We start from the raw sequence: 26,435 nt of genomic DNA, 5'->3' as shown, positions 1-26,435 counted from the left end.
ATTTTTATGTAGCACTGGTCTTCAAAATCCTGTTGAATATATCAAGCTAAAGACACAGAATTCTTCAGCACATAAACATGTTTATTAATACTTAACCACACATATAGAACACAGAGTGATGATTTACATACAAGGCGACTGGGTGGGACATCCATCCGTCAAACTTGCAGCCGAAGGCATCAACCGTCATGCTTAATCCCATGGGAAGATTATCAAATCCATTCGGCACACATCTCACTTTGAAAAAAAGGTTGAAAATGCTTGCAATTGGATTGATTATTTTGTTTAATATTTTTGTTTTTAAATGATGATATTAAAAAGCTGCTTTGGGTTGTGCTATATTGTCAACACAAAACTTGATCACTTGTTTGATCACCTTGCACATTCTTTACCTGCAGTCCATATTCCCATATTTACATTTTTGCTGTGTTTTATGAAGTCAAACTTAGCCAGGTGATACTGGATATTCTCCTCTAGAAAACCTTTTGGACAAATATGTGTTATTCTTTAAAAATCATTCATTTCAACCAGCTTCTCTGGGTTCCTGTGTCCATTCAGTGAGCTGTGTGCTGACGGATTGGTAAAAGATAAGGTATTTGGCAAAAAACTGGGTAGTTTCTCCAGTAACGTAATTTGGTACTGGTTTAAGATGTTTACATGTATTTAATTGGAAATTGCCATTCAGTCATAAGATGCAGGGGGTTTTGAACATCGGAAGGATCGTACAGGTAGTTACAATTTAGGGTAGGAAAATACAGGCTAAGGTCTCAATATAGGACTTTTACAGGGGTAGTTACATAGCTTAGGTACAGAATTTGGGGCGTAGTTACAGAAGGGGGTACGATTTCATACTTTGTCTTTGGGGGTGGAGTTATGGGGCAGAAGGGCAGGGGGCAGGCGGGAGGTGTCTGTTTGTGTTACTCCGGGCCGTAAGACACCTGCCAAACAATGATATGGCTCCTCTCAGCTTTAGACAGTGCTGGCTTCATCTGAGGGGCTTCACCATCTGCTTCTTCTGTTTCGTCATCCTCTCCATCACCTGGAAAGAACGAGATTACGTTAAGGGATAGTCACCAATAGTAGGGGGGTTTAGAGTCCAACGTCCAGATACAAAAATGCAGAGCTTCTCACCAATACGGAAGTCAATGTATCCCTCTCCCCCACTCAGCACCAGCACGTTCTGAACACTCTGTGCTTCTGTATCTGTTGGGGCTGCTGTGGAACCCTGGGACTCTGATGGGCTGTCCAGCACACTACCATTCAGGGTGGCCAACACATTGCCTGAACACAGATTGAGAATGATACCATTAATGTAGTTACACATACAAGTTAGGACATGCAACTTATTTTGTGTGTAAAAAATGACAACTTTTATAAACATTCTAAACAATAAATACTACAGCATATAATGCTCAATTGTAGAATGCCATTATTGACCAATCAGAATCAAGTATTCCAGTTAAAGGGATAGTTCACCCAAAAATAAAAAATCTGTCATTTCATCATTTACTTACCTTCGAGTTGGAATAAATTGGAATAAATTTCTTTGTTTCCATGGTAGGAAAAATTACTTTGTATTTTTTTTGTTCTGTTGAACACAATCTGGGTGAACCATCCCTTTAAGGATTTAATAAATATTGATACTAACCAGGCACTGTCACAAAGAACTTGACTGCATCTCGATGTCCATGGAAGCAGAGTTGAGCCTGAGCCATGGAGCAGTACGGTATGAAGCTACTCTTCTCAGAGTTACTGTCATCTGCATATACATGTATCACACCTCCTGATGATGTGGGCGACACCTTATTTGCTGCACACAAAATACAAAACGCTGATCAGAAACGGCAATGACCAAGCAATGAAATTCACAGGGACAGCCAGTGCAAATAAAATACTGCTGGATACTGCAGAGAAAAAATGTGAATGTCTTAAATAAAACAGCTCACTGCATGCATTATTATAACAGCTTTAAACCCAGAAACAACAAAACAGAAGATCATAACATTTATGACCACAAGACATAAAATAAATATAATGAAGATGTGGAGGTAAATCATCCATGATGAAACATGCTAAAACAATCGAAAGAAATCGAGTTTATTGAATTATAAAAATTTGAATTAAGACAATAATGTGAATTGAATCTGAACCCAAAGGAAGCATGACAAGACATCAAAAAAGTATAATTAAGATAATAATGTGAACTGAATCTGAACCCAAATGAAGCATCACAAGATATCAAAAAAGTATGACAGTCAGTACATTTTGCACTTACCTCTCAGTCCCAGGAGCTGACCTCGATGAAGCACTACAGCTATAGGAAAGAGGAAATGGGAAGGGGAACAGGGCAGGACAAGAGAGCAACACCCGTGAGACAAAGTGACGGAGGGGGATTATAAAATAGTGAATAAGAAACAGAAGCTGAGACAGAAAGGAGATCACCAAAAAATGGCCCATAGGTTCTTAGGTAATTAATGGATCATAAAAGGAGGCTGAACAGACAAATGGTTAAAGGTTTAATCCCAGGATGGTGATAACCTAAGCACTGCAGTGTTAGTAGGTTTCAGATCTGCTGCTGACAAGATCAGTTTAGTTTGATATCAACTGCCAATCTATAACGCATATTACTGCCAAGGTCATGAGTTCCATTCCCAAGAAACACATACAACGATAGAATGTATACTGTACTGATAAAAAGTATATCTTAATGCACTGTCAGTTTCTCTGCTGCTCGTCAATACACGAGCAGCAGAGTTTTGTATGTATTGCAACCTTTTTATCGAATTAGCTGGTAAACCTGCAAAAAGTGAGTTGCAATAATCAAGCCTAGGGCGTGAATAAGCCTTTCAGCATCAGGCATAGAGAGAAAGGGCCGTATATGAAGGTATTTTTGGTGCAAAACAACTGAGCGCCTGTGAGAGTGGAATTTGTAGTTGTAGAGGTCGGCCACACATGTGTCTCAGTAAATTTGAAGTCAAAATTTGAAGTTGCAAACTTGTAGATTTTTTTCCTCTCCCGCAAACACAACACAACACAACAGTAACGCCTTCTTGAATCCTTCAGTGCAAGTGCACAAATCCAGTTCTACAAATCACAAACTAAGATACTCGTGCACTCACATCTTTTGCTACGATTGCTGCAGTAAATATGGTGCAAAACACATTCACACACCTGCACCAAAAGCAAGCGTTCACAGACGAGTTTATGTGAATTAATGCAGTGAGAGTTCAATGCTTGTCAAAACTTTTCTCACAAATTAAAGGTTTCATTCTTGGACATATTTCTAACACAAACACAAGAACATAACTACAACTGCATGAATCTGCTGCTGCGAGTCTCTGACACAAGTTCGCATACTCTCTCATTTTGCGCCACATATCTGTGTGATGTATGGAGCGAAAGTGATTTGTGCACTTGCAGAGGCCAAACCAGCTAGTTTTGATGCCCAGCAGGTGGCGCCCTAACGCGCAAGTGATGGAAAGTCCAGGGTTTTTGAAAATCAGTTATTTTGTGGTAACCATGGTTTTACTATAGTAACCATATTTTCTTGTTTTAACTGTAAGAAAAACGTGTTTTTTGTTTGTTTAACTGTAGTAAAACCATGTTTTATTTTCGTAAGGGATTGTCAATGTAGCTGACCAGCATACTTATTTAAACTAAACCAATGTATTCTATGACGATTAGTGATTTCAGAAAAAAGCAGCTTGGGATGATTCTCGCAACAAAACTAGCTGGTTTGGCCTAAAAAAATCTACAAGTTTGCAACATCAAATTTTGAGTTCAAATTTACTGATACACATGTGTGGCCGACCTCTACAACTACAAGTTCCACTCTCACAGGCGCTCAGTAGTTTCGCACCAAAAATACCTTCATAGCCGTATTCATGCAATATTCCGTAGATGATAAAAAGCTACTTTTGTAATATGTTTAAAGTGGGCATTAAAACTCAACTGTGTGTCAAAAATAACACCCAACATAACAACTTAAGTGTATGGGTGTACTTTAGAGTAAAAGGAGATCGGGTTGATCAAAAATACAAAAAAGGATGTTATTTTGGTGTCTCTTTGCTGGGTGTGTATCCATACGACGTACTTTCAGTCAAAGGAATCGAGATGATGACTCCATTTCCAGTCCCCACCCACAACCGGTTTCCTCCAATCAGCAGGGCAGTAATTCTGACAAAAGAGAAACCTAACTTTCCGGTACCTGTCAATCACAGACAAGACAGCAGAATGTAAATTGTTATTGCTGCCAGACTTTTATAAAAGGCAATATGCCTCCATATATGTGACCCTGGACAACAAAACCAGTCTTACGGGTCAATTTTTCGAAATGTATGGTTTGTTAGGATAGGACAATATCTGGCAGAGATACAACCATTTAAAACTCTGAAATCTAAGGGTGCAAAAAAATGTAAATATTGAGAAAATTGCCTTTGAAGTTGTTAATCAGAGGCACTGTAGCAGCCCATCCACTCACAAAAATAAAGTTTTTATATATTTAGGGTAGGAAATTTACAATATATCTTCAAGGAACATGATCTTTATTCATATCCTAATGATTTTTGGCATAAAATAAAAATCAACCATACAATGTTTTTTGACTTTCACAAAAAATGTTCCCGTGCTACTTAAGGCTGGTTTTGTGATCCAGGGTCAAATATAATAACAGACACTGCTCTTGTAAGGTAAACTTATTTTCACAGTTAAATTAACTATAATATTTAATAATACTTCATATACTGATTCATATACTGATTATACAGATAAATCTGATGCTAGGTCACGAAAAAAAAAACGAAGTATTACCAAGCATCTTGCTGACATATGGCTCAATATCCACGTCTTGTAGATGCTGGTGAGTGTGCGCATGATACAAGCGAAGTGTAGAATCCAAACGAATGGAAACCCAGACACCATCACCGATCCACGCCAGCTGCCTCACCTGGCTCTCTTTGCGTGGGTGAGCATCAAACGATTTCTGTATGAAGCAGAGAGGGAATACAGAGACCAAATGAAAACCCAGAAATCCAGATAAAAATCAGAAACATAGAGGAAAGGGAACAAACATTTTGGGACAAAAACATACAGTAAATGAAGAATTTCTGATCTATGTATAATGTTGGAGAAACAGTAGAGATTAATGATATTTTTTCAGTTGGGCGGACCTCAATCTGCATACTCTTGGGCTGGATGACATGGATCTTGTTCTTGTTGCCACACCAGACTCTGTCATGCACCACAGCCATGCATCGGATGGAGTGGTGAGGTCTCCCCAAATCCATTAGATGATAGTTAGATAGATCCCACTGTCCGTCTATGTGCAGATTTCACACAGAGAACATACATTAGTATTCACATTAGTGTGATCCTTTTTGCTTTATGTAGATAAAATATGTTCATTATTAAAAAAACATTAAGATCAAGAGACAGATAATGAGTTTAATATGTGTGATATAAGGCAAACCTTCAGCTCTGTGAAATATAGCAAGAGTGCCATCGGCTAATGCAACCAGAACCCTGCCCTTCACATGCCTACAATACAAAAAGATTATTAGACATTAACAAAATTATTAGACATAACAGGTGTTATTCTTCATCATATCCAATTGTTATGACATACAGTATACTGTACAAACACTTTCATATTGTACTTACACCAAACTTAGAACAGAGTCTTTAAGTTTGATTGAATGGAGACATTTCTTCCAGTTTGACATTGCAGAGTGAACATAAAGCCTGCAGAAAAAGGTTTCTGTTGTCATTATAGTATCTTTTAGCAAATGTACCAAAAATACTGAAATATTGTCAAAGTGGAACTATAGCATAAATAAAAATGCAATGTCTACAAAATTATTAAAGCCATAATTTATGACACTGTAAAAAACAAATTGAATGTTTTGAACATACAGTATGTGTGTGATAGAAAAAAGGAAGAGAAAACAGAGAGAGAGAAAGAGGGAGAGAGGGAGGATCTGATGCCTACCAGCCATTCTGGGCTCCAAGCCACATGGTAGGAGCTGCACTTGTTCCTGCAACATCATCTCCAGCTTCCTCAGAATCTTTAGGAGCTGATGCTACCTGTTCCTTTGGTACGCCCGCCTCACTAATTCACACACAGACTCAGAATAAAACAGAGAACACATATGCCTAAATGGTTTCTAAACTAAACTTAACCGAATCCGTCCTGGTATGTATGATATCTATAATCTAATTTATAGATATCTCTCTTTATCACAACACAAATCAGGTCTTACAGCATCTCACAGAAGTGAGTACACCCCTCACCTTTTTGTACATATTTGATTATATCTTTTCATGTGACAACACTTTACAATGTAAAGTAGTGAGTGTACAGCTTATATAACAGTGTAAATTTGCTGTCCCCTCAAAATAACTCAACACACAGCCATTAATGTCTAAACCGTTGGCAACAAAAGTGAGTACACCCCTAAGTGAAAATGTCCAAATTGGGCCAAATTAGCCATTTTCCCTCCCCGGTGTCATGTGATTTTTTTAGTGTTACAAGGTCTCAGGTGTAAATGGGGAGCAGGTGTGTTAAATTTGGTGTAATCGCTCTCACTTGAAGTTCAACATGGCACCTCATGGTAAAGAACTCTCTGAGGAGCTGAAAAAAAGAATTGTTGCTCTACATACAGTAAAGATGGCCTAGGCCAGGGGTCACCAACTAGCGGACTCCGGTCCGAATGACACTTTGCTTTTCTCAGGTTTCCTTGGAAATGCTTATTTCATTTTAATGGACTATATGCATGCGTGACTTCCGCGTTTCACAGTCACGGTCTTCCTACCATATTTGATATTATAACATCATGTTAACTTATGAAAGTATCATTTCAAATACGGTGGAACAGCACTTCTATATACCACTGCTGTGTGCAGCAATGTACAGCCTCTGCTAAATTTAACTATTTTCTCATTTTGCAAGTCTCCCCAACCGGAAACTGCCTAGGGTTCTGACCGTGAATCGCGGAAGTCACGCATGCATAGAGCCCATGGTGAATGTTTTACCTAATAAACAATACAACGGCCTACTGTACATACATAAACAGTTTAGGTCAATACAGCACCTCCTTTGACAATTTCATCAAAACAATGTATACACAAATGAACCACTCCCATGATGACTTGACTATGTGACTGGACAAATTTTTCAACCACTGAAAAAGCTTGATAATAAATCAGCATGAAACAAATAAAATAATACAGATATAATAACACAAAAGTAAAACAGAGTCCTTACAGAGGACATTTACATCAGTTACATCAAAGCACTAAAGACTCCGGGGGGGGGTGTGTTATGTGTGAGGTACCTGCGTGTGTTGTCGGTGAAGACATGCTCGGTGAAGGCTCCGAGGGTGTTGTCGGTGTTCTCATTTGGTGCCGCCTCCTCTGACACCTCAATGGCTTCTGTTGCCTCCTCTGCAGACTGTGATACAGCCAAGCTTCTACACACGGGAGCTGTAGGAGCTAAACACACACAAATATAAAAGAAAACACATAAGAACCAATGCATCAGGGATATGCACCATTCAGGTACGATACAACACAAATGAATGTGGGATGTGTCCAATTGGCAATTTAAAGGGAGACAGTTTCCTAAATTCTAAATGAATCCATTCATTATAAAAACAGTAGTTGCATTATATGATGTTCATGCACTGCAAGACTAGTAAGTAATGTGTTTCATAAACAGTTCAGCATGGAATTCAGCATTCACTTTACCTTGGCTTCGGTCTTGCACAGGCGTATCGGTGCGAGACGAACAGTTGCTACGTACTACACTGCAGTTGGTGGCACAACCCACAATTGTGATCCCTGCCAACATTCCCTCAACTCCACCCTTCTCTTCTGAAGCACCGTCATCACCCTGCTGCTCCAAAAATATCTCACCTGCCGGGTAATCACTCTCACTGGCACCTACACACATAAGCATGAAAATATGCCAGTTACTGTAATCAAGAATTGTGTAACATTCACATGTCTGGACTGGTGTCAATCTCTGTGTTACCTGTATTTAAAACCCATTTTGTATTTATTTGTAATATTAAATTAGTATTCATATGTAATATAAAAGATCATCTTTCAAGGGCAGGTACACTAACCTGGAACACTGGAGATGCAAAGCACATGGGCGTTACACACGTTAAACTGGTCTACTAATGAGCAGGGCTGGTTTGCATCGATGATGACCACTTTGCTAGCTGAATGAGTGCTGGTCAGGATCCACACGCGGCTGCTCATGGAGTCAGTCTCATGCAGTTCCTTAGGCTTCAAGACGGAGACAAGTGTAATGTGAACATACTGTATAATTATGAGAAGAAGAAAAAAATGTCTGTGACCCCGTCTGTGAAATCAAGGCTAAAGTCGCATAATCTAATTCTGAGATTAGGAGCTATGAGCAGTCATAGCCAGAAACATGATGAAAAACAGGATGGCAAAATTTTCGAAAAAGATTTCAAAATAGAGTACTCAGATTATAAATACTATAGAAACGACTTTCTTCCTTTCGCAGAACACAAAATAATATATTTTGAAGAATGTTGTTAACTGGCCCCCATTGACTTGCATTGGTTTTGTGTTTGTACAATAGAAGTGAATGGGAGCCAGTGCTGTTCGGGTACAACATAGCAATTTTCTTTCAAATATCTTCTGTTGTGTTCATAAAGGGTTGAAATGACAAAACTGTGAGTAAATGATGACAGAATTTTCATTTTTGGGTGAACTAGCACTTTAAACTGGGTTTTCACAGACTGGGTCTTATTTGACCCTTATAATTTTTAAGTACATTGTTTTAATGTTTCAGTGTTTGTTGTTTTGTTTATAGAATTTGTACATAATAAAAATTTAAAGGGGTCATATGACATGGCTGAAGTTTCTGAACTGTGTCTTTATATACAGTATATAATTTTTTCTTCTGCAAGCATTTTGAACATCTATTCTAGTCCAAAACTGTTTATATAATTTCATGTTTTTCATATCTTTGTGTTGTTATTATATCTCTTGACCTTCTTTTTCTCTGGTGAGCTATGCTCGCTCTTGTCTCCGCCTTCATCTTCACCGCTCAATGGATCCGAGCCGTTGGACGGCTTCACGCCAGCAGTCTCCTGATTGGACGTCTTCCAGCCAGTCAGATCTACACCAGCTGCACACCACAGCTGTGCAAAAAAAGAATCTATGTTCATAGCATGGAAATGAAACCTTAAGTTTAGTCAACTGTGTGTGTGTGTCCTGTACCTTCCTGTTAGGATCTTTCTCCAGCAGAGGGCGGCAATATACTGGCACAGGGACATTTTTCATGCGGGTATCTTCTTTCTCATTGGCCTGTGAGGACACAGTAGGGCAGTGATGTCCAGATGATCATAGTAAATAAGATCCGTGCTACACAATACAAGGATGCCTTCATCATGCTTCAGTTCAGACTGCCTCGATCCAGGGCAGACAGACAAAGAACAGCAAACCAGAGCAGGAGAATAAAGTCTGTTATAGGGTTGCAAGGCAGACGCAGGCGCAATGACAGGAGTTAAAGGGATACTTCACCCAAAAATAAAAATTCTTCGAGTTGTTCCAAATCTGTATAAATTTCTTTGTTCATATGAACACAGAGAAAGATACTTGTAAGAATGCTTTTAACCAGACAGATTTTGCCCCCCCCCTCTTGACTATCATAGTAGGGAAAAAAAACAATGGTAGTCAAAAGTGCCCCAGAACTGTTTGCTGTCCTACATTCTTCAAAATGTCTTCTTTTGTGTTCAACAGAAAGTAATTTTTCCTACTATGGGAGTCAATGGGCAGCAAGATCTGTTTGGTAACAAGCATTCTTCCAAATATCTTTCTCTGTGTTCATCAGAACAAAGAAATGTACACAGATTTGGAACAACTCGAAGGTGAGGAAATGATGACAGAATTTTCATTTTGGGGTGAACTGTCCCTTTAATCTACACTGTACTGTCAGCAAATGTCTGGGGTGGATAAAGCAGCTCAGTTTCTAGACTGGGAGAGGTTTGGATATGGGTCAATTTAATTTGATACTAAGTGTAAACTGGTGAGATAAGATGCCAGGTATTTTATGAGAAACTGTCAAGTAAGCATGTTATCTCAATAATAACACTGGCACCTTAAATAATAATGTTTCAGTCAAATGCCTACAATGAACATTGTGTTAATAGCATTAGCAGCATTTAGTAAACAGGAGTGCTACAGGTTTACTCTGCGCTGGTTGATTTTTATCAGAAGCTACGAATAGCATAAGGTTAATTTCTAAACCTATATTCAACTAGCAAAGACATGTTCATCCTGTGATGGCATTATGATTTGCTGACTGAGTTAGAGACAGGTTAGGGCTGGGGTTTAAAGGGGCAGGGTGGGAGAGGTGCATGCTGGCCCTCTGCCGCTCAGACTTGCCTGCGTCCTCTTCGCTGTGGTATCTTGGGCACTGTCCACCTGGGAGCCATTCTGTGGGAGATCACAGTTAGAGCCACGGCGACACTGTCACCACGGCAACCCTGACAAACACACTATCAGCATAGCAACCCCATACCGTTGCCATACCAGAGACCAGCACGACGTGGTGCTAACCATTTCCATTATCTAAACACAATTTCAGAACAACTGACAAGACAATGCAACAACAACCTAAGTGCAGTTTTAGTTTTTAGAGTTTTTATACCCCATTTCCTTTACCTTCAAATGAATTATGGCCGATTCTCAATTCCATGAACGCAAAGAGCGGACTTGTGTCCTCATGAAGACCGGTCTTGCGAGTCAGCCTCGGCAGAACAAACTTGGATGGACGTGCAGCAGTGACTTATGGGACTTCAAGGGGGTTCGGGACGTGCAAGTCTGCATTCAATGCATCCTTGATATCGAGAACACATCCGGGTACTTTCATGCGTTCTCTGTTCTTGTGTTCTTGAGTATTGGAACATGGCTTTGACGGTTATTGATGACGTAGAGCGAGAACACGGGGACACAAGACCGCTTAAGAACGCATATTGAGAAACAGCCACAATCTCTGTTCTTGTGTTCTTGAGTATTGGAACACGGCTTTGACGGTTATTGATGATGTAGAGCGAGAACACGAGGACACAAGACCGCTCAAGAACGCATATTAAGAAACGGCCAATGACAGCCACAAAGCAATCTTTAATATCTTACACACGGGGTCTAAAATCAACATTCAGCAAGCTCCAAATGCAAGTACAAATTGGCTTCAGCCCCTCGCTAAAGTGACACGTTTGTGGAATATTTTTTAATTTAACCATCAAAACATGAGGAAACTATGCAGAACAATATCACAATGTGTCCAAATGGTGCAACAGATGCAGTATCGCACGAGATTGGCACATGTATGATGATGCGAGTGACCCAGTGACTGTCACAAACATGCATAGAAGAACAGCTAAAGAGCTACACAGCTAAACAATTCCACTATTATAAGGACAAAAGTATATATTTCTAAACATCATACAAAAATTTTGAAATGTTTAAGGCCAGTAAATTTTCTTATTTTCCCCCTTTTGGCAAAAAAATTAAGTGAAATAGTAAAACACAAACAATAGTAAAAAATAAACAGTATTGTCTTTGGATTGTTTAAAACTGGATTGTTGTGCATTTTTAAGTTTGTACCGTATCTGTGTCAAGTCCATTGTATTGGATTATTCAATACTGCAGGAGTACATACTGCAGCAATGGTCAACTCTGTTCCAGTATAGCCTAGGTCTGGTGATGCACTTCTGTCAGAGGTCAACATAAGTCCAGATACCTGTTTGAGTCGGGATGGGACACTCCAGCCGCACGTCTGCATGGGGCCGTCTTTCCGGCGCATGTGCTCGCGCACCTGCCTGTATTGCTCGCGACGCTGCTCTCTGCGGGTACAGAGCGCCGAATCGCTGAGGAGAGACGCAACACCGTTACTGGGCATTCTACAGGACGAAGAGAAAGAGAGAGAGAGAGAGAGAGAGCTTGAGCGAAAGAGCGAGAGAATCAGCCAGCCAGTCTGCCGAGGCCGAAAAGAAATGCAACAGACATAGAAGACACACACATCCAGATGACAAATGTAAAGTGTTATATTGCACACTTAAAACAGTGGATGCACACAGGATGAGAAAAGCACATGGCAACACACGCATTCATCTGTAATGTACGTGAACAAAGTTTTGAGATGAATGAAAATAGGGCCTAAAGAATTCACGATGATGATATTATCATGATATCTATCGAAACGTGTAAAAAGGAACTAAATGATGCTTTCAGTTAAATTCATCTTTAATTTATATTATTATATTATTCATTTACGTTATTAAAGATGGTCAAGTGTATTTTGCAAAAATTGGTAAAATGCCCCTCAAGGTACTTTTAGGGGCATCCTCATTTGAACAATTCTTAAATAAAATAATGAAATCTTTCATATTGTAAAGATCTGTTCAATTGTAAAAATGTTAATTTGTTTCATTTAGGTGTATGTGTACAGTTTGATCATGTTAGAGTTAGTTTACCTAAAAACAGCACGTCCTCATTTAGATGGTTAAGTTATTGTGTGTGTTTGTGTGTACGGCTTTAGCTTTTTACTAGTGTGGGTCAAATGTCTAAAATAACCTCAAAAATAGTGTAAAACGTGTCAAACGCAGCATTAGCACAAAGCATTTTGAGGGCATCAGCTTGCCTGAGGACAGAGAGAGAATACACTATAAGGTGGACACAGAAGGAGGGAGAACAAACATGTGTGAATGAGGATGTGAGGTCACATGGGACACAGACACGTATTCATGTGCTTTTTCTCACTCTTCAGGCATGAACTCCAGTATGCAGTTGGAAGTGGAGATCTGACACATGGTTTGTGAGCGTCGCTGGTTGTAGCCACCGATGGAAGGAGACTTATAGTGGATGTTGACGCTGTTGTAAGGTCGCTTTACTGGAGGAGGACTCGAAGAAGAACTGAAAAGACGTGCAAAGCTGGAGAGAGAAAGACGGAGCAGGAAGGTTATATAAACATAATGTGAAAACTAAGTGAATTCAGTCTCTAAAAACTCTAAAACTGGTGAAATGCTTACAATTGCCAGATTATAGATTTCTTCTTCTCAGGTAGTTGAGGACTCTCTCGAGAAGCCCTGTGGAAAAAAAAGTGGACAAAGAGAAGATAAAGTTCTGTGATGACAAATGAATGTGGTGGAATTGTGAGATGCTCTGTCCAGGAGGGGCAAACATATGAGTGTGCATGTGTTTTAATATATGTAATTACGTTTTCCATCTCCCTCACCTGATCATCTCGGTCCAGCGCACGGCCTCCTGAAGCTCCATCAGTCTCTCCTTGTACTGGTTTCGTTCCATCAGAACACGGGCCATCTCCACACGCGTGAAGCGACGCCTCTGCGTCATGGCAACATCATCCTGCAGCGGAGATGAGTACTGAACCATAGAGCCACACGGCAAAGAGTGGTGCGGAGGTTAGTGTTTTAGTGCTTTACAGCAACTAATACATGAAATATGTAAGCATTGTGAGAAGGTTAGAGATGTATTATTTGTAGCAAGATAAAGCCAGGCTAATGTGATCGCCATTAATATTTTCCCTGTCCAACCACTGATGGTGGTTTTGAACTATTTTCCTAATTTCTCCGGAGTGATATTTATATTTTAATAATAGCAGATGCAACTTAAAAGCATGATGAAAGTTAAAGGGTTTTTTTTAGACATTAGGTTTGAAATGTGACTACTTACATCTTCTCCACCTTCATCTTTACAATCCTGAGATGATCCTAAAGCCTCGGCCCTCAACCTTAAATGAAATGAGAGATTCAGACTTGTATGGACACCCGTATGGACAAGTTACAAACAGAGGTTTTACCTCCTTAGCTCCTCCTCCAGTTCTTTAACTCGCTGGTCCACTTTGACCTTGGACTGTTTCACTGTTTCCAGCTCTTCCCGAAGAACTTCCTGCTCGCTTGACAGCTCGTCCACTTTAGCAATGAGGTCATTCTTCACAATGTTCAGTGCATTCCTACACATGGCACATCGCGTCATCAAAATAGGCATTTATAGATGTAGGTGGCTAATGTCTGCACATCTGCAGTGTATAGACGGTTTCATCGGATGTGCGTGCCTGGACTGCAGTTACCTTCAGGCCTGTGTTTGTTTATCGGTCTGGCTAGTGTCTAATAATATAACTATTTTTATTTAATATCATTTCATTTTTTATTAATATTAATTAATATTATTACTTTATTATATAACGATTGTATTAAATAAATGATTTGTTGAAAGGGTCCTGTAGTTTAGTCGCATTTAAAGAAACCGTATGGGACATTGACATCTAGCGGTTGAACTAGGTCTCGCAGTCTAAATTCAAAATATTAGAGAGGCAAGTTTAGCCACGTAACGATTCTTCTCGGTTTCTTTTTCTTGTTATCAGAAATTATCTACAGGCATTCTATTATTTGCAAATGTGGAAATTAAGGGCAGTCCACGAATGTGTGCATGCGCAGTATAAGCGTCTATATGGCATTAAGGACTATGTTAAACATTATTATAAGTCAATGCATAAATTATTATACATTTATAAGACCATATTTTAATTAACTTGATGTTTAAAGTCACCATGAAATCAAACAGGAAAATTCTAAGTGTTTTACACAGTGTGGCAGTGATTGTTATAAATGATTTATCCGTGCACACCATTATTTATTTTATTAATTTGCACTTGTAATCTTTAATCAAAAAGCTCCTCTCCCCCTCTCAACAACAACTCTTCACCACATGACATAAGCAACAAAAAAGAGGTAGGACTACTACAATGGCCAGCCATTTTTAGCCCTCCCCTCCAGGCCCAAATTACAACAACCCAATCAAAAAGGGAACGGCAAAATAAAGCCCCGCCCTACATTTTTTTCTACATCAAGTTTAGCATTAGTTCTGGCAGGTCATGTGAGTCTAGCTTGCATCAGCCGATCACATCAGGTGCAGCTAATCAACGTTAACCAATAGTCATAGGACACACACTAGACTGCGTCCTATTTAAGTTGTCTTTCTTTGCTCCTTATCAGCTGCTTAATCGTGTTGCAATTCAAACCCACCTCCATCCCCATCTCCGCATTATCTGCCTGTATCTGTCAGATCATTTAATTTAATCCTGTTACGCATCATGAACTGTTCTGGTTCCCCAGGTGGGAGGGACATGTATTGCTGCACTCCCGCTATGTCCATGCAAGGTTGCATGGACAGGCGGAGAGTTTGCCCAGAACAATTTCATTTCGCCAACCTTAAATATATGCTATTGTTAAATATTTGACGACAGAATTTCAGAAGCCGTTTCACTCGGATATAGGTCACGATACGGAAAAGAAGTTAATTGCAACTTCCGTTTCATGGTGACTTTAACAAAAGTTTAGATACATTTACATTTAGCAGACGCTTTTATCCGAAGCGACTTACAAATGAGGTGTATGTAGCCTTTTTAAGGATAGAAAGAGTAGAGAAGAGATAGAAGTCAGAACTAATCGGTCAGGTGTTGACGGAAGAGATGTGTTTTCAGACGATTCTTAAAGATGGCAACAGAATCTGCTAATCTTGTAGCAGCGGGCAGATCATACCACAAATGTGGAACAGATCCAGAGAAGGTATGCATGAGAGTGATTTTTTCCCTTTTTGGGATGGCACTACAAGACGTTGTTCTTTTGCAGAGCGTAGGGATCTGGCGGGTACATGTTGTTCAACACTGATACACAGAGATGCAGACATGCATTGACACACAAGCACACACACACAAACATAGGCACAAAGTAGTCTTACTTTGTCTCCAGTAGCTGTTTGTTCTCTGTTAGTAGATTTTCCACCTCTTTTCCCATTCCTGTTGAAAATACACAGCAGACCACATCTCATAATAATATTTGTTGATTGTTTATCATTGCAACATGCAATGTTCATATATTGAAAATTTATAAGGCATAGTCTAACTTGAACTGTGAACATCCAAGCTAACCAAAACCTTAATGATAAATAATGTGATTATTATAGAAGCAATTACAGCAGTTCTTATAACAGTAAAGCCATGCATTTTGAAGCACAGCACTAAGCGGCCAAAGTTAATAGGCTTAGAAGAATAGAAGAGCACAAGCACAGCGTAAAATCATACCGAGGCATAACTACAAATAATAACATCACAATAATGTGTCACAGTGTCCTACTGTAACCAACAAGAGTGAAAGTAGCCCATAAGCAGGCCGTGAGCCTTACCAAAGAAATCATCCCGGACTGAAACAAAGAGCGGAGGAGATATGAAAGATTCAGGATAGGTGAGCAAAGGAAGAGTGTATAAGTACGTTAAAGATGTTAGGGTAAGAGATGATATTAAAAAAGATTGAGAGTAGAAGAGAGACAAACAAATGGATAGGCACATGTTAGAGATTGAAGATAAAGAAATTTGTCACACAAACAGTATCACAGTCGATAACTCTCTTATATAAACCAAAATAAAAATTTCTGGGGCCTCATTTAAAAACGTGCATACGCACAGATTTGATCGTAAAGTGTACGCAAAAATCCACAGCAACGTTCATATTTATAAGAACAGTCTTTGACGTGGAAAAGTGCTTAGCACCACATCAGGGTCTGAGCAGACGTACGCACTTTTGCTTGTCCGAGTGCTGCAAGTCATTCTTGCCACTCGTAAAGGATTTGGAGGTTGACAGGTGCTCTTTCATATATCAATGACATTAATTAGACATCATTAAAAGGTGGAGATCTAAAACTGTCAGCTGTGCGCAATTTCATGATCATTTACGATTTATAGACTTCACATCTGATAGAGAGGCGTACATGCGTTTTCTGTGCGTAGGTTCGTTCTATAAATCACATGTACGCACTTTGAGAAATGATTGTAATGATCGATAAATTAGGACGGTTTCTACGCAACATTCTATAAATGAGGCCCCTGGTATTCTTTTTATACGTGTCCAGGTTTAATGACATTTTCAGATTTTTATATTAATTAAAAGTAGAAAGCAAAATGTTTCAGAAATCTGTATTAAATATGCATGTATATTATTTTATTTGCTTATTCCTATTTTTAACAAAAGACAGTCATAACAACTTGGCACAGACCAATAATGTCAATAATGCTTTGTTTGAATGATTGTTTATTAAAAAAGAGATTCTGTTTTCTAGCTCTTACTAAAGTGATGTCAATGTTTAATTTAAATGAAGATAACAAAGAGTATGGAGGAAATAAAAACGAGAAACAAAACTACCAACCAATCAGTGATCAGATACACACCTGAGAACTCCCCTAGGGGCGTGGCCGAGAGAAGCACACACAGGAAGGAAGCACAGAGAGGGGTCAAGGGTCAGTGAGTGAGACGGCCAATCAAAAGAAAGATCCACCTTCATACTGAGGTAAACAAATCAACAGAAGCTCTACCTTGATAATGAAAGAAATTAAAAGATCCCCAACGTAAATGACTGGAAGTATTTAAATTGAACAACTGAAATAGTAGGACAAAAAAGCAATTGCACTTGATCTATATGTGCAAAAGAAACAGCCATGAAGCAAGCATAATATCCATTTTGGGGACACTTTCAGCAATCCTGAGTATCCCGACAAAAGGCGTGCAGTTTAAAGTGCAAAAAACAAAGGATATACAGCCCCTCAGCCGCCATTTGCTTAGCTATGACGCTTACATTTCAAAATAAACAAATATATATAATAATACATGAAACATCATTCATAATGAATGTAGGTTACACTGGTGTGTAGATTGCTTATAAGTTCGTCAAGCCTACCGAGAAGTTCAGCTCCAGCATCCACATCGCCGATGATGTCAGACTTGGCGTCTTTGATCTCGTGGTACAGAGAGTCTGTGTTGATGCCAAATGCCTCATTCACTATGCCCTGAGAAGGACTTCAAAAGAATATTTTATATACCGAGAATATTTTGTCAGTATTGGTGTCCCATGTTTCATTTTATTGCACATTTGCTTCTATATTGAATACACTAAACAACAGTAAGCAACTTTTTAGCGAGTATTTTTACTTTTAAGGAGCAATGTGGACATTTTAGCGGCATCTAGCGACGAGGTTGTGAATTACAACCAACGGCTCACTCCACCCCTCCTTTTCGAAGCATTACGGTGGCTGACACAGGACAAAGATGTCATCACGTTTTCACTTCTTTGTTAAACGGTAACATATTTACGAAACGCCTTGTGTAGAGCAGTTTGTCCGTTTAGGGCTAGTGTAGAAACAACTTGTTGAATTCCATGCAAGGGGACCCGCCGTGTATGTAGACAGAAATAGCTCATTATAAGGTCATAAAAACATAACGCTTCATTATGTAAGGTCTTTATACACCTTTGAAGCCATAGTTATGTATATTATATTGCATTTCTGTGATCCTCAAATAAATTACACACAGCACCTTTAAAACAAAACAAGATAACATAAATTTGACTTCAATGGTCCTTTTCAGCTAAAATGAAGATGTTTACTGTTTGTTTACTATTGTATTTAGGTGTGTAGTATATGTCTACCTGTTTCCTCCTCCAAAGATTCGAGGGTCCATGCACATGTCTATCTCAGGTGTTGAGTCTAGAATTTCCTGAAATTCTGACCACTCATCACTACTGCCCATACCTACACACACACAAACACATAGTTTAAAAGAACAACACACATTTATAGTACTGTAAAAAATGTCATTACTTTCTCCAACATCTCCAACATAATTTGCAATCGTTGTTTTTATTTGGAGTGGAAGTGCCTTTTTGCCAAATGTGATTTTTGCGGAAATTTTTTTTTTTATTATGTTTGTGTAACCTCTTTTGTTGTTTGCACAAAATGATCTTGTCTCTCTCACCAATGCTGACGTTCCTGGTTTCCTGAGAGACCTGCACCTCCATGTTTCTACTAAGACGCTTTGCATTTTTGCGGCCCCGCCCCCGGGACACGTCAAACTCTCCCACTGATACCAGCCCATCATTAAGAGGAGTAACTGTTGCCGAGGGAACAGATGAGGTGGGAGTGTTCGATTTGCTGCCTGTGCTGCTGGGCGTGGCTGCAACAGAGTCTGAATCAGAGCCGTCCTCCTAAAGAGAGAATTTAACAAATCACACACAATACATGCTCAAAGATCACAAACATCATGCCCATTTAACTCAAACAAAAGAGTTATGATCAAAAGTTGTTCTTTTATATACTCATATACAGTATGTACAGTACACTTAAAATAACAAAATATGAAAAGTCCACAGAGAGAAAGCATTATCAAATAAAGCAGTAACTCAAACTGCCTTAGGCGCACTCATGTGACTTGAATTCTAGGAAAATGGAAAGTCACGCACACACACATATCACATCACATTTCCTTTACAGAACAGATGTTTCATGAGATTTAATCTATTAAATAAGATTGAATAGAACACATCTGTTCATCTCAGATGGCCTAAATAAGACCGAAAATGGTCACTGAACAAAAGTAAAGAAATTAAAAGGGTAAATAATGAACGTCCAAACCAAAATGGACCCTTGTAGACCTGCTGGTGTCCATTCAACAATCACCCATTGACCTGACACAAGCAGGTATAAGGGAGAGGCTGACAGAATGATGACTACTATGACTCCTCCCCTAGCACTTTGGGGGCGGAGCCATATCTGTCACACCTGGTAGCCAGGGGCGTAGACAGGTCTGCTGAGATCACTGGAATGCCAGGTGTCTGACGAAACCATTCTAGCCCCCCCAGGACCCCCACGTACCATGCCATCTCCACCAGGATACAAACTCAGTGACGGAGGGCGCTCTGTTTTACTGTAGAAAGAAAGAGGGGAGGAAGAGAGGGTGAAGGTAAATAGTAGCGCTTTACACTAAGCAGACCTATTTACACCCTGTCTACACTGGAAGCCAATTTTACTTACGATTTTTATTCATTATCATGCTATGTTAGGGAACATGCTATGAATGTCGTAGCTTGATGCTTCCAGTTTTGTTTCAAGCCGTCTTGATGTGTCACATCATGTCATCGATTGTGTCCAGTGTACACAGGGTGTCACACACAAAAATGAACTTAGAAATTTGACGGACAGGATGAATGCACACAAAACCCACAGAGGAGAAAGAGGTACTGGTTTCTGAGTCTCTGACTATTAAACCAGACAGGGTTTTGGGTTTGATCTTTACAGAAGGCAGATGGGGCAGTGGGTTCATACTTTAATATAAAACTTTGAATGGGAGGTAAGCGCAAAATAGGTTTGGGGGAAATGTCAGAGATTGTTGGACATTTTTACCTTTTCCTCCAGGTGTGTCGTTGACTGCAGACACACACAGCGGCACACGCACAGAAAGAAAGAAAGAAAGAGACAAAAAGAAAGTGAACACCCACATGCACACATAATGCATAAACACACAGTACACGCATTACATACAACATAACAGTTACTGACAAAAAGATGGAATTCTTGTCATAAGTCCATGTTGAAACTGAAAACATGATGAAATTGCAAACAATGACATGTCACAATGAGGGACAATAAGGGAGCGTGTTATGGAGGTTACAACAAATCATTTTCATACATTAAGTAAGTAGATGTCAAGGTCAAACTCTGCTCTGAATCCAAATTGATATTAAAATATCATTTTAATGACACTTAAACCATTTTAACACTTAAACCAGTTTTGCATCATTCAATCTATAAGCTGTGGAGCAAACTAGAGATGGTATATTTTGAAAGCTTGGAAGAGCTTTCTTAACAGAATTTCTTATCAATTTCCACCAACTTACAAAACATAGATGAGTCACTTATCAAATGAAAACTCTTACTCTCAAGAATTTCACTGTGCAGTATATTTCACAAATCTACCACATTACATAGAAAAATTGTCAAATTATTGTAAAATTGTTATAATTTGAGATCCTTTTTATCAATTTGCTCTAACGTATGTGGGTTGGGCACTCCTTTAAATAAAAAAACTGCAAAATATGCCCCAGTGCTTAAGAGGTTAAATGTGGGCAGACAAGTACCAAGTGTGACAAAAGTAAGCCAAACCCTATAGCTCTGATTCAGCAAAACAAGACAAGCTGTCACTGAGCATCATCACCCAGCTCCTAACAACACCATCACCAAGACAACAGTTACAATAACGGGCCATTTTGTATCATCCAGAACTACAAATGCCTACACATCCAAACAGTAAGCCAATGACACAACTCCCAAATAAGAGAATATTACTTTTTACAGTAAGATAATATTTCTTTCTGGGTTAATTTAATTCACAAAAGTTGTTCTTCATTTAAGAGATTCTACTTGTTACCCACATAACAATATTTTAAAAGCACAAATTTCCTCATAATTCAATTCAATTCAGAGAGAATTCCATACACATTCCGAAATGTAAACAAAGGCTTTGAATAGCACCATTGTGCAAACCGTATATGCACACACAAATATGACTCACGCCCGTCCGCAGCCTGTGGACTCCTGGTTACCGCTTCCCTGTTGCATTTTGGAGCGCTCAATGTGTTCCACATATGTCTGTATCATCTGAAGAAAGTCAAACAGATATCAGTGTGTAAACTGTGTAAATGTCTGCAATGTGAAGGGTTTGAATGGCTTTGAGTTTTTAATGTTTGTTGGGGTTTGACTGACCTCCGTATGGCGCTGGTGAAGGGCATTATACTCTTTCTTCATATCTGATTCTCGTTCTTCCAGACGAGAGACTACAAGAGAGGAACATCTTCATAGGTCAAGTACAATTAAGTACACGTGTGTATTTGACTGCATGGACTTACTCTGGTCAGCATAGTTCTTGGTCTTCAGCTCAAGTTGTTTTGATTGTAGCTCCAAGGTCTCCACCATAGACTGCAACTCTTTTTTTTCACCCTCCAAGGCATCTTCAAATTCAATGAACTTCTGTTAACACAAACACAATCATACAAGGTCAGATCCTTTCTTTTACAGACAGAATGCAAAAAGTGAAGAAAAATACTTATCTGTTTTTTAATATATAAAATGTGAAAGGTAACCTAGCCCTCACACAAACCTTTCTGCATTTTTATATTTTCAAATATACATCATTTCCTCATGGACAACAAAAATGTCCCCACAAGGTCAAACATTACATTCGGTCCCCACACTGTAGGGTTTACCAGGACCATGTGCCATGTGTGGTGACTTTGAGCTGCAAGGATTTAAGTGGAACACAATAGGCTCTTTCTGCAGTGCAGTCCAGTCACAGACAACCTCCTGGAATTCAGTAATCCCAGTACAGCAAAGAGAGGAAGAACCAAACACACTCTAACACACATGCACGTCAGATTCCCTCATTTCAAACATCTCCATAGACTAATCATGTCATTGATTTATAGTCACACAGAGCACTCTGTAGATCCCACTGTAGCAAATCATCTAGATTTGTGATTAGAGCCATTGCAACCTGGTGTAATGGCTTTCATAACGTAATGACAACGCAAAGAATCCCAAGATGATCATTTAAGTTCTTGACTTGTCAACCCATTCTGGACAGGATGATCAACAGAATTCATATTCAGCCATTTAATCATATGTGACAAGTTTGGCAAGAGCCAGGTGCACCTGTCCTGCCACTTTCCATTAGACAGATGTGAATATAGAGCACGTTAATACATATCATGCACATCACAAAAGATCTAAGATATTTTATGAAGTTTACACTACTGGATCAGCACAGCAGTCTGAAAGTCTTTCTGTTTGCACTTGTTTTCATCGTTAATCATGCTAAATTTGAGTCATCAGACATACATTTTCTTATTTCTGTCGTCAATTATTTAACGATAGCACAAATGTAGTTTGGCGGAATGAAACTGTTCTGGGCAAACTCTCTGTCCGTCCATGCAGCCTTGCATGGACATAGCAGGAGCGCAGCAATACATGTCCCCCCCACCTGGGGAACCAGAACAGTTCCTGATGTGTAACAGGATTAAATTAAAAGATCCGAAGATACAGGCAGATAATGAGGAGATGGGGATGGAGGTGTTTTTTAAGTGCAACACGATTAAGCAGCTGATAAGGAGCAAAGAAATGCAACTTAAATAGGACGCAGTCTAGTATGTGTCGTATGACTATTGGTGAACGTTGATTAGCTGCACCTGATGTGATCAGCTGATGCAAGCAGAACTCACGTGACCTGCCAGAACTAACGCTACGCTTGATGAGGATTGAAAATTGTTGTTTTCATATACAAAATGTCAGTTGGTACATAATGCGGTCTGTAAAAGAGAAAGACTGTGAGAGATGGTTGTCCTGACGGTGTGCATTATAGTCTGCCATAATCCCACAGGACAAGAAATTTGAGAATGCTGTTTATGCTGTTCTCTCTCTCTCTCTCTCTCTCTCTCTCTCTCTCTCTCTCTCTCTCTCTCTCTCTCTCTTCATCCCTTACTATCTCTCTCTCACTCACTCACTCACTCTGTGCTCCAAGTCTGTCTCATAACATCAGAATCGGGTTACAGAGTCAGCTAGCCTCCTTCTATAAAGGAATTGATAGCCCATATTCACCCTCTCTACTCATCCTCCTTCACCTACTGTCCTTTGAACCCAAAACACATCTTTAACTGTTCAAACAATGTTGCAATTTCAAAACATTCATGCAAAATTCTCTTCCAGCCACTATTGGTTTTGCAAAGGACACTACATGATCAGCACATCAACAAGCCTTGAAACAAATAACAACAAAAAGCTCACTGACAAAACATTGTTTCTTTGCCGTATAGATTGTTTCATCAGACGCACATGCCTGTCCTAAGGTTAACTTCCGGTTTGTGTTTGGTTGGTTATAATGCAACAATTAATAATATTAGTATTTTATTGTATATTCATTGTATTAAATTAAACTACTCAATATTGATTCTTAGAAGAGGTCTACACCGGAAGTTAAGTTTGAGCCACATTTGTTTATGTTGTTGCCACTAAAACCGTCTATAAAAAATTAGTTGGGTTGAACCCAATTCTAAGCAGATACAAACCTGGGTGTAAAATGAAGAAAATCAATTGAAACTAACCACAGACTTTTGTGGGTCATGGCTTTCTATTACTTTATTTCAGCATTACACACACTGTGCCAAACAAGCAGATACATGTGAGGATCACTGCAGCTAACCCCAGCATTCACATTTTGGCTGGATTTCATGCTGAAATTCAAAGAGGAAATGGAAGAGGCGAATTACCTGTACTCATGCATGTTACTAAATAAAAGCCTTTATTTCTCCTTTTCTTCTTTGTACTGTATATCTCCTGTTGCAAAAACGAAGTCACTGCACTCTTCTCTGCGGCTTTTTCACCCTCTCTCCAGTTCACATTCACACTCATCTGTCCAATTAGTGACTTTTAAAACTGAACACTTACATGTTGTTTGCATGTCTACTCAAGCATAACAACCAACGGCGGCGCAACATCTTTGGTGTTTAGTTTATGACTTATGTTGAAAGAAATTTTAGCAATGTCAGTGTGCAGCCAAAATTCTTTGTACAGAGTTTTAAAAGGCATCTGTCCACGGTAGCAGTGCATATTTTGATGCCAGAAATGGACGAAGTGCTTCATCTTTGTATTATGTATTTGCAAGCGTGTACCAGACAATCTTGTAGAGAGATTTACTCACTACAACCAGACACACAGATGAATACAATTTTTTATTTTAGAGTTTCTCAAAGTAGAATGTTACCGGTAACTTATTTGGTTTGTTTGCGTTACTGGCACATGCATCACAATGCACATTTGAAGACACTTTATTGACCAGCTGAAAAACAGATGATATGGGATAATAATTCAATCTCAGTTTGCAAAACGACCTGATGTGGGTGAATCTTAAAAGGTAACATTTCATTCTGTTGTTATAAGAGGTTTGGAGAGCCAATGTAATTGTTTGCATAACCCAGTCAAATGTAATTAAGCGCTCCCCTCTGGAAAATGAAAAGAAGATGATAACCTGATGGAATCACAATGTTATTATTGTATGAACAAAATACACAAACAAATAGACGGCGGCGCTCTCACCTCCTCCGCCTGTTTGCGGAGCGCTTTCTCCCGTTCATACTGCGTGATGAGCTGCTCGTTATCCTCCTTCAGCAGCTCCAGTTCCACCTCATGCTCCTGGTTCTCCGTCAGAACCGAGTCTAGGTTCTCCAACACATTCACCACCAGTGGCATCAGCTCCTTCACCACCTCCTCATCGTAGCTCTTGATGAGGCGCTCGAACTCCCGGTAGATGCTGCTGGCCAGGCCCGATACCCGCTCTGACATGACAGATACGGCCCCATAATCGTCCTGATACACCACCTCGTCCAGCTCCATCATCTTGGCGACGTTTGATCGTAGCTCGTTAATAGATACAGAATAAATAGCCTAACAGGTTATCCCACGACTCGAAATAGCAGCGTTTTGTTCACCCAAAAGCAAAGGATTCCATGAATTAATGGAAACGTCATCAGGTGTACATGATGACTTTTTCACTCCATGGAGACATCCGACGAATTTCGGGCCGTTTAAAACGTATTCAGTATTTGTTCAGAAAGAGCTCTTGCGAGGGGACGAGCCCTCTTCTCCGCCCGTGTTCCTGCGCCTCAGTGTCGGCAGCACGAACGGACTCGATTATTCACCGCAGGGTCGGTTCACGGGTAAAGTTAACCTCGGTTCCGTCCGTCTCATCGCTGAGCTGGAGCGGAATCCATCACTTCGACGCCCAACGAGTGTGACGATGCACCTGCCTCTCAACAGCCGCAGCCCATGACTCCAGCCATTACTGAAAAATCAATAGCGAAAAGAGGGAAATAAATAAATAAATATGCAAATAAATAGCTACCGTACAGTGTACTTAAAGGCTATTGCTGCCAATATTTTTTAAGCGTTATGGTAAACTCATCATTTTTGGCATTAGAAATCAATCCGGTGGTTGACGGGGCGGCATGGGCTCATGATGCTGTTTCCGTTGCTGCTCGAGCGAGCGGCGGTGACTCTCTCAGGCTGACGTCACAGCGACTGCATGGAGCAGGCCTGGATTCTGATGTCTCATCGCAGGGTTCACACGCAACATGGTTTGACACAAGCACCATTAACGATGAGGATTGTGAGCTTTTGGCCCCATATACGTTGTTATTGGCATAGCGTTTAATATCCAATTCTCACCAAAAGTAGGTTAAACAACTGGTAGACAAAGTAAACAAAAACAAATTAATCGGTGAATAATTCAAAGAACTATCAATTATTCCTTTTTTTAAATTAATTATTGTCAGTGTATTTTATCATGAAAACTCGTGGTGTGGTATTCATGATAAAAATCACCTCCCAGGAAGACTGGGATCATATTTAGGTGATCTATTCTTTTAAAGGGATGGTTCACACAAACATAAAAAGTCTTTCATCATTTACTAGCTTCTTGTTATTTCAAACCTGTATGACTTTCTTC

General features: G+C 39.6%; 1 protein-coding gene across 17 annotated transcripts; it reads right to left on the bottom strand.

Moving 5' to 3' along the window:
• Positions 1–62: 62 nt before the first annotated feature.
• On the bottom strand, positions 63–25,983 carry mapk8ip3 (mitogen-activated protein kinase 8 interacting protein 3). Of its 17 annotated transcripts, none has more exons than XM_057346739.1 (34): positions 25,028–25,983; positions 21,790–21,910; positions 21,647–21,717; positions 21,456–21,541; positions 20,288–20,311; positions 19,667–19,811; positions 18,864–19,092; positions 18,538–18,640; positions 17,791–17,909; positions 17,285–17,296; positions 16,246–16,263; positions 15,802–15,859; positions 13,862–14,014; positions 13,735–13,792; positions 13,277–13,425; positions 13,071–13,127; positions 12,802–12,972; positions 11,783–11,909; positions 10,423–10,473; positions 9,256–9,342; positions 9,027–9,176; positions 8,124–8,289; positions 7,744–7,938; positions 7,332–7,488; positions 5,987–6,106; positions 5,659–5,739; positions 5,468–5,535; positions 5,169–5,317; positions 4,810–4,981; positions 4,094–4,207; positions 2,276–2,314; positions 1,649–1,810; positions 1,132–1,281; positions 64–1,039 (listed from the first exon to the last, which is right to left on the bottom strand). In XM_057346739.1, the coding sequence occupies exons 1-34, from the start codon at positions 25,325–25,327 to the stop codon at positions 918–920; spliced, it is 3,984 nt and encodes a 1,327-aa protein (XP_057202722.1). In that variant the 5' UTR covers positions 25,328–25,983; the 3' UTR covers positions 64–917. The 17 variants fall into 17 exon arrangements, with proteins under 17 accessions (XP_057202731.1, XP_057202722.1, XP_057202718.1 ...); XM_057346735.1 differs by having other exon boundaries at positions 11,783–11,942; positions 13,277–13,407; XM_057346745.1 differs by having other exon boundaries at positions 19,760–19,811.
• Between the last annotated feature and the right edge of the window lie 452 nt (positions 25,984–26,435).

This window comes from Triplophysa rosa, linkage group LG11, assembly GCF_024868665.1.
Source record: "Triplophysa rosa linkage group LG11, Trosa_1v2, whole genome shotgun sequence".
NCBI lineage: Eukaryota > Metazoa > Chordata > Actinopteri > Cypriniformes > Nemacheilidae > Triplophysa > Triplophysa rosa.
The sequence above is the reverse complement of the archived record's forward strand: the minus strand, read 5'-3'. Positions and strand labels throughout refer to the sequence as shown.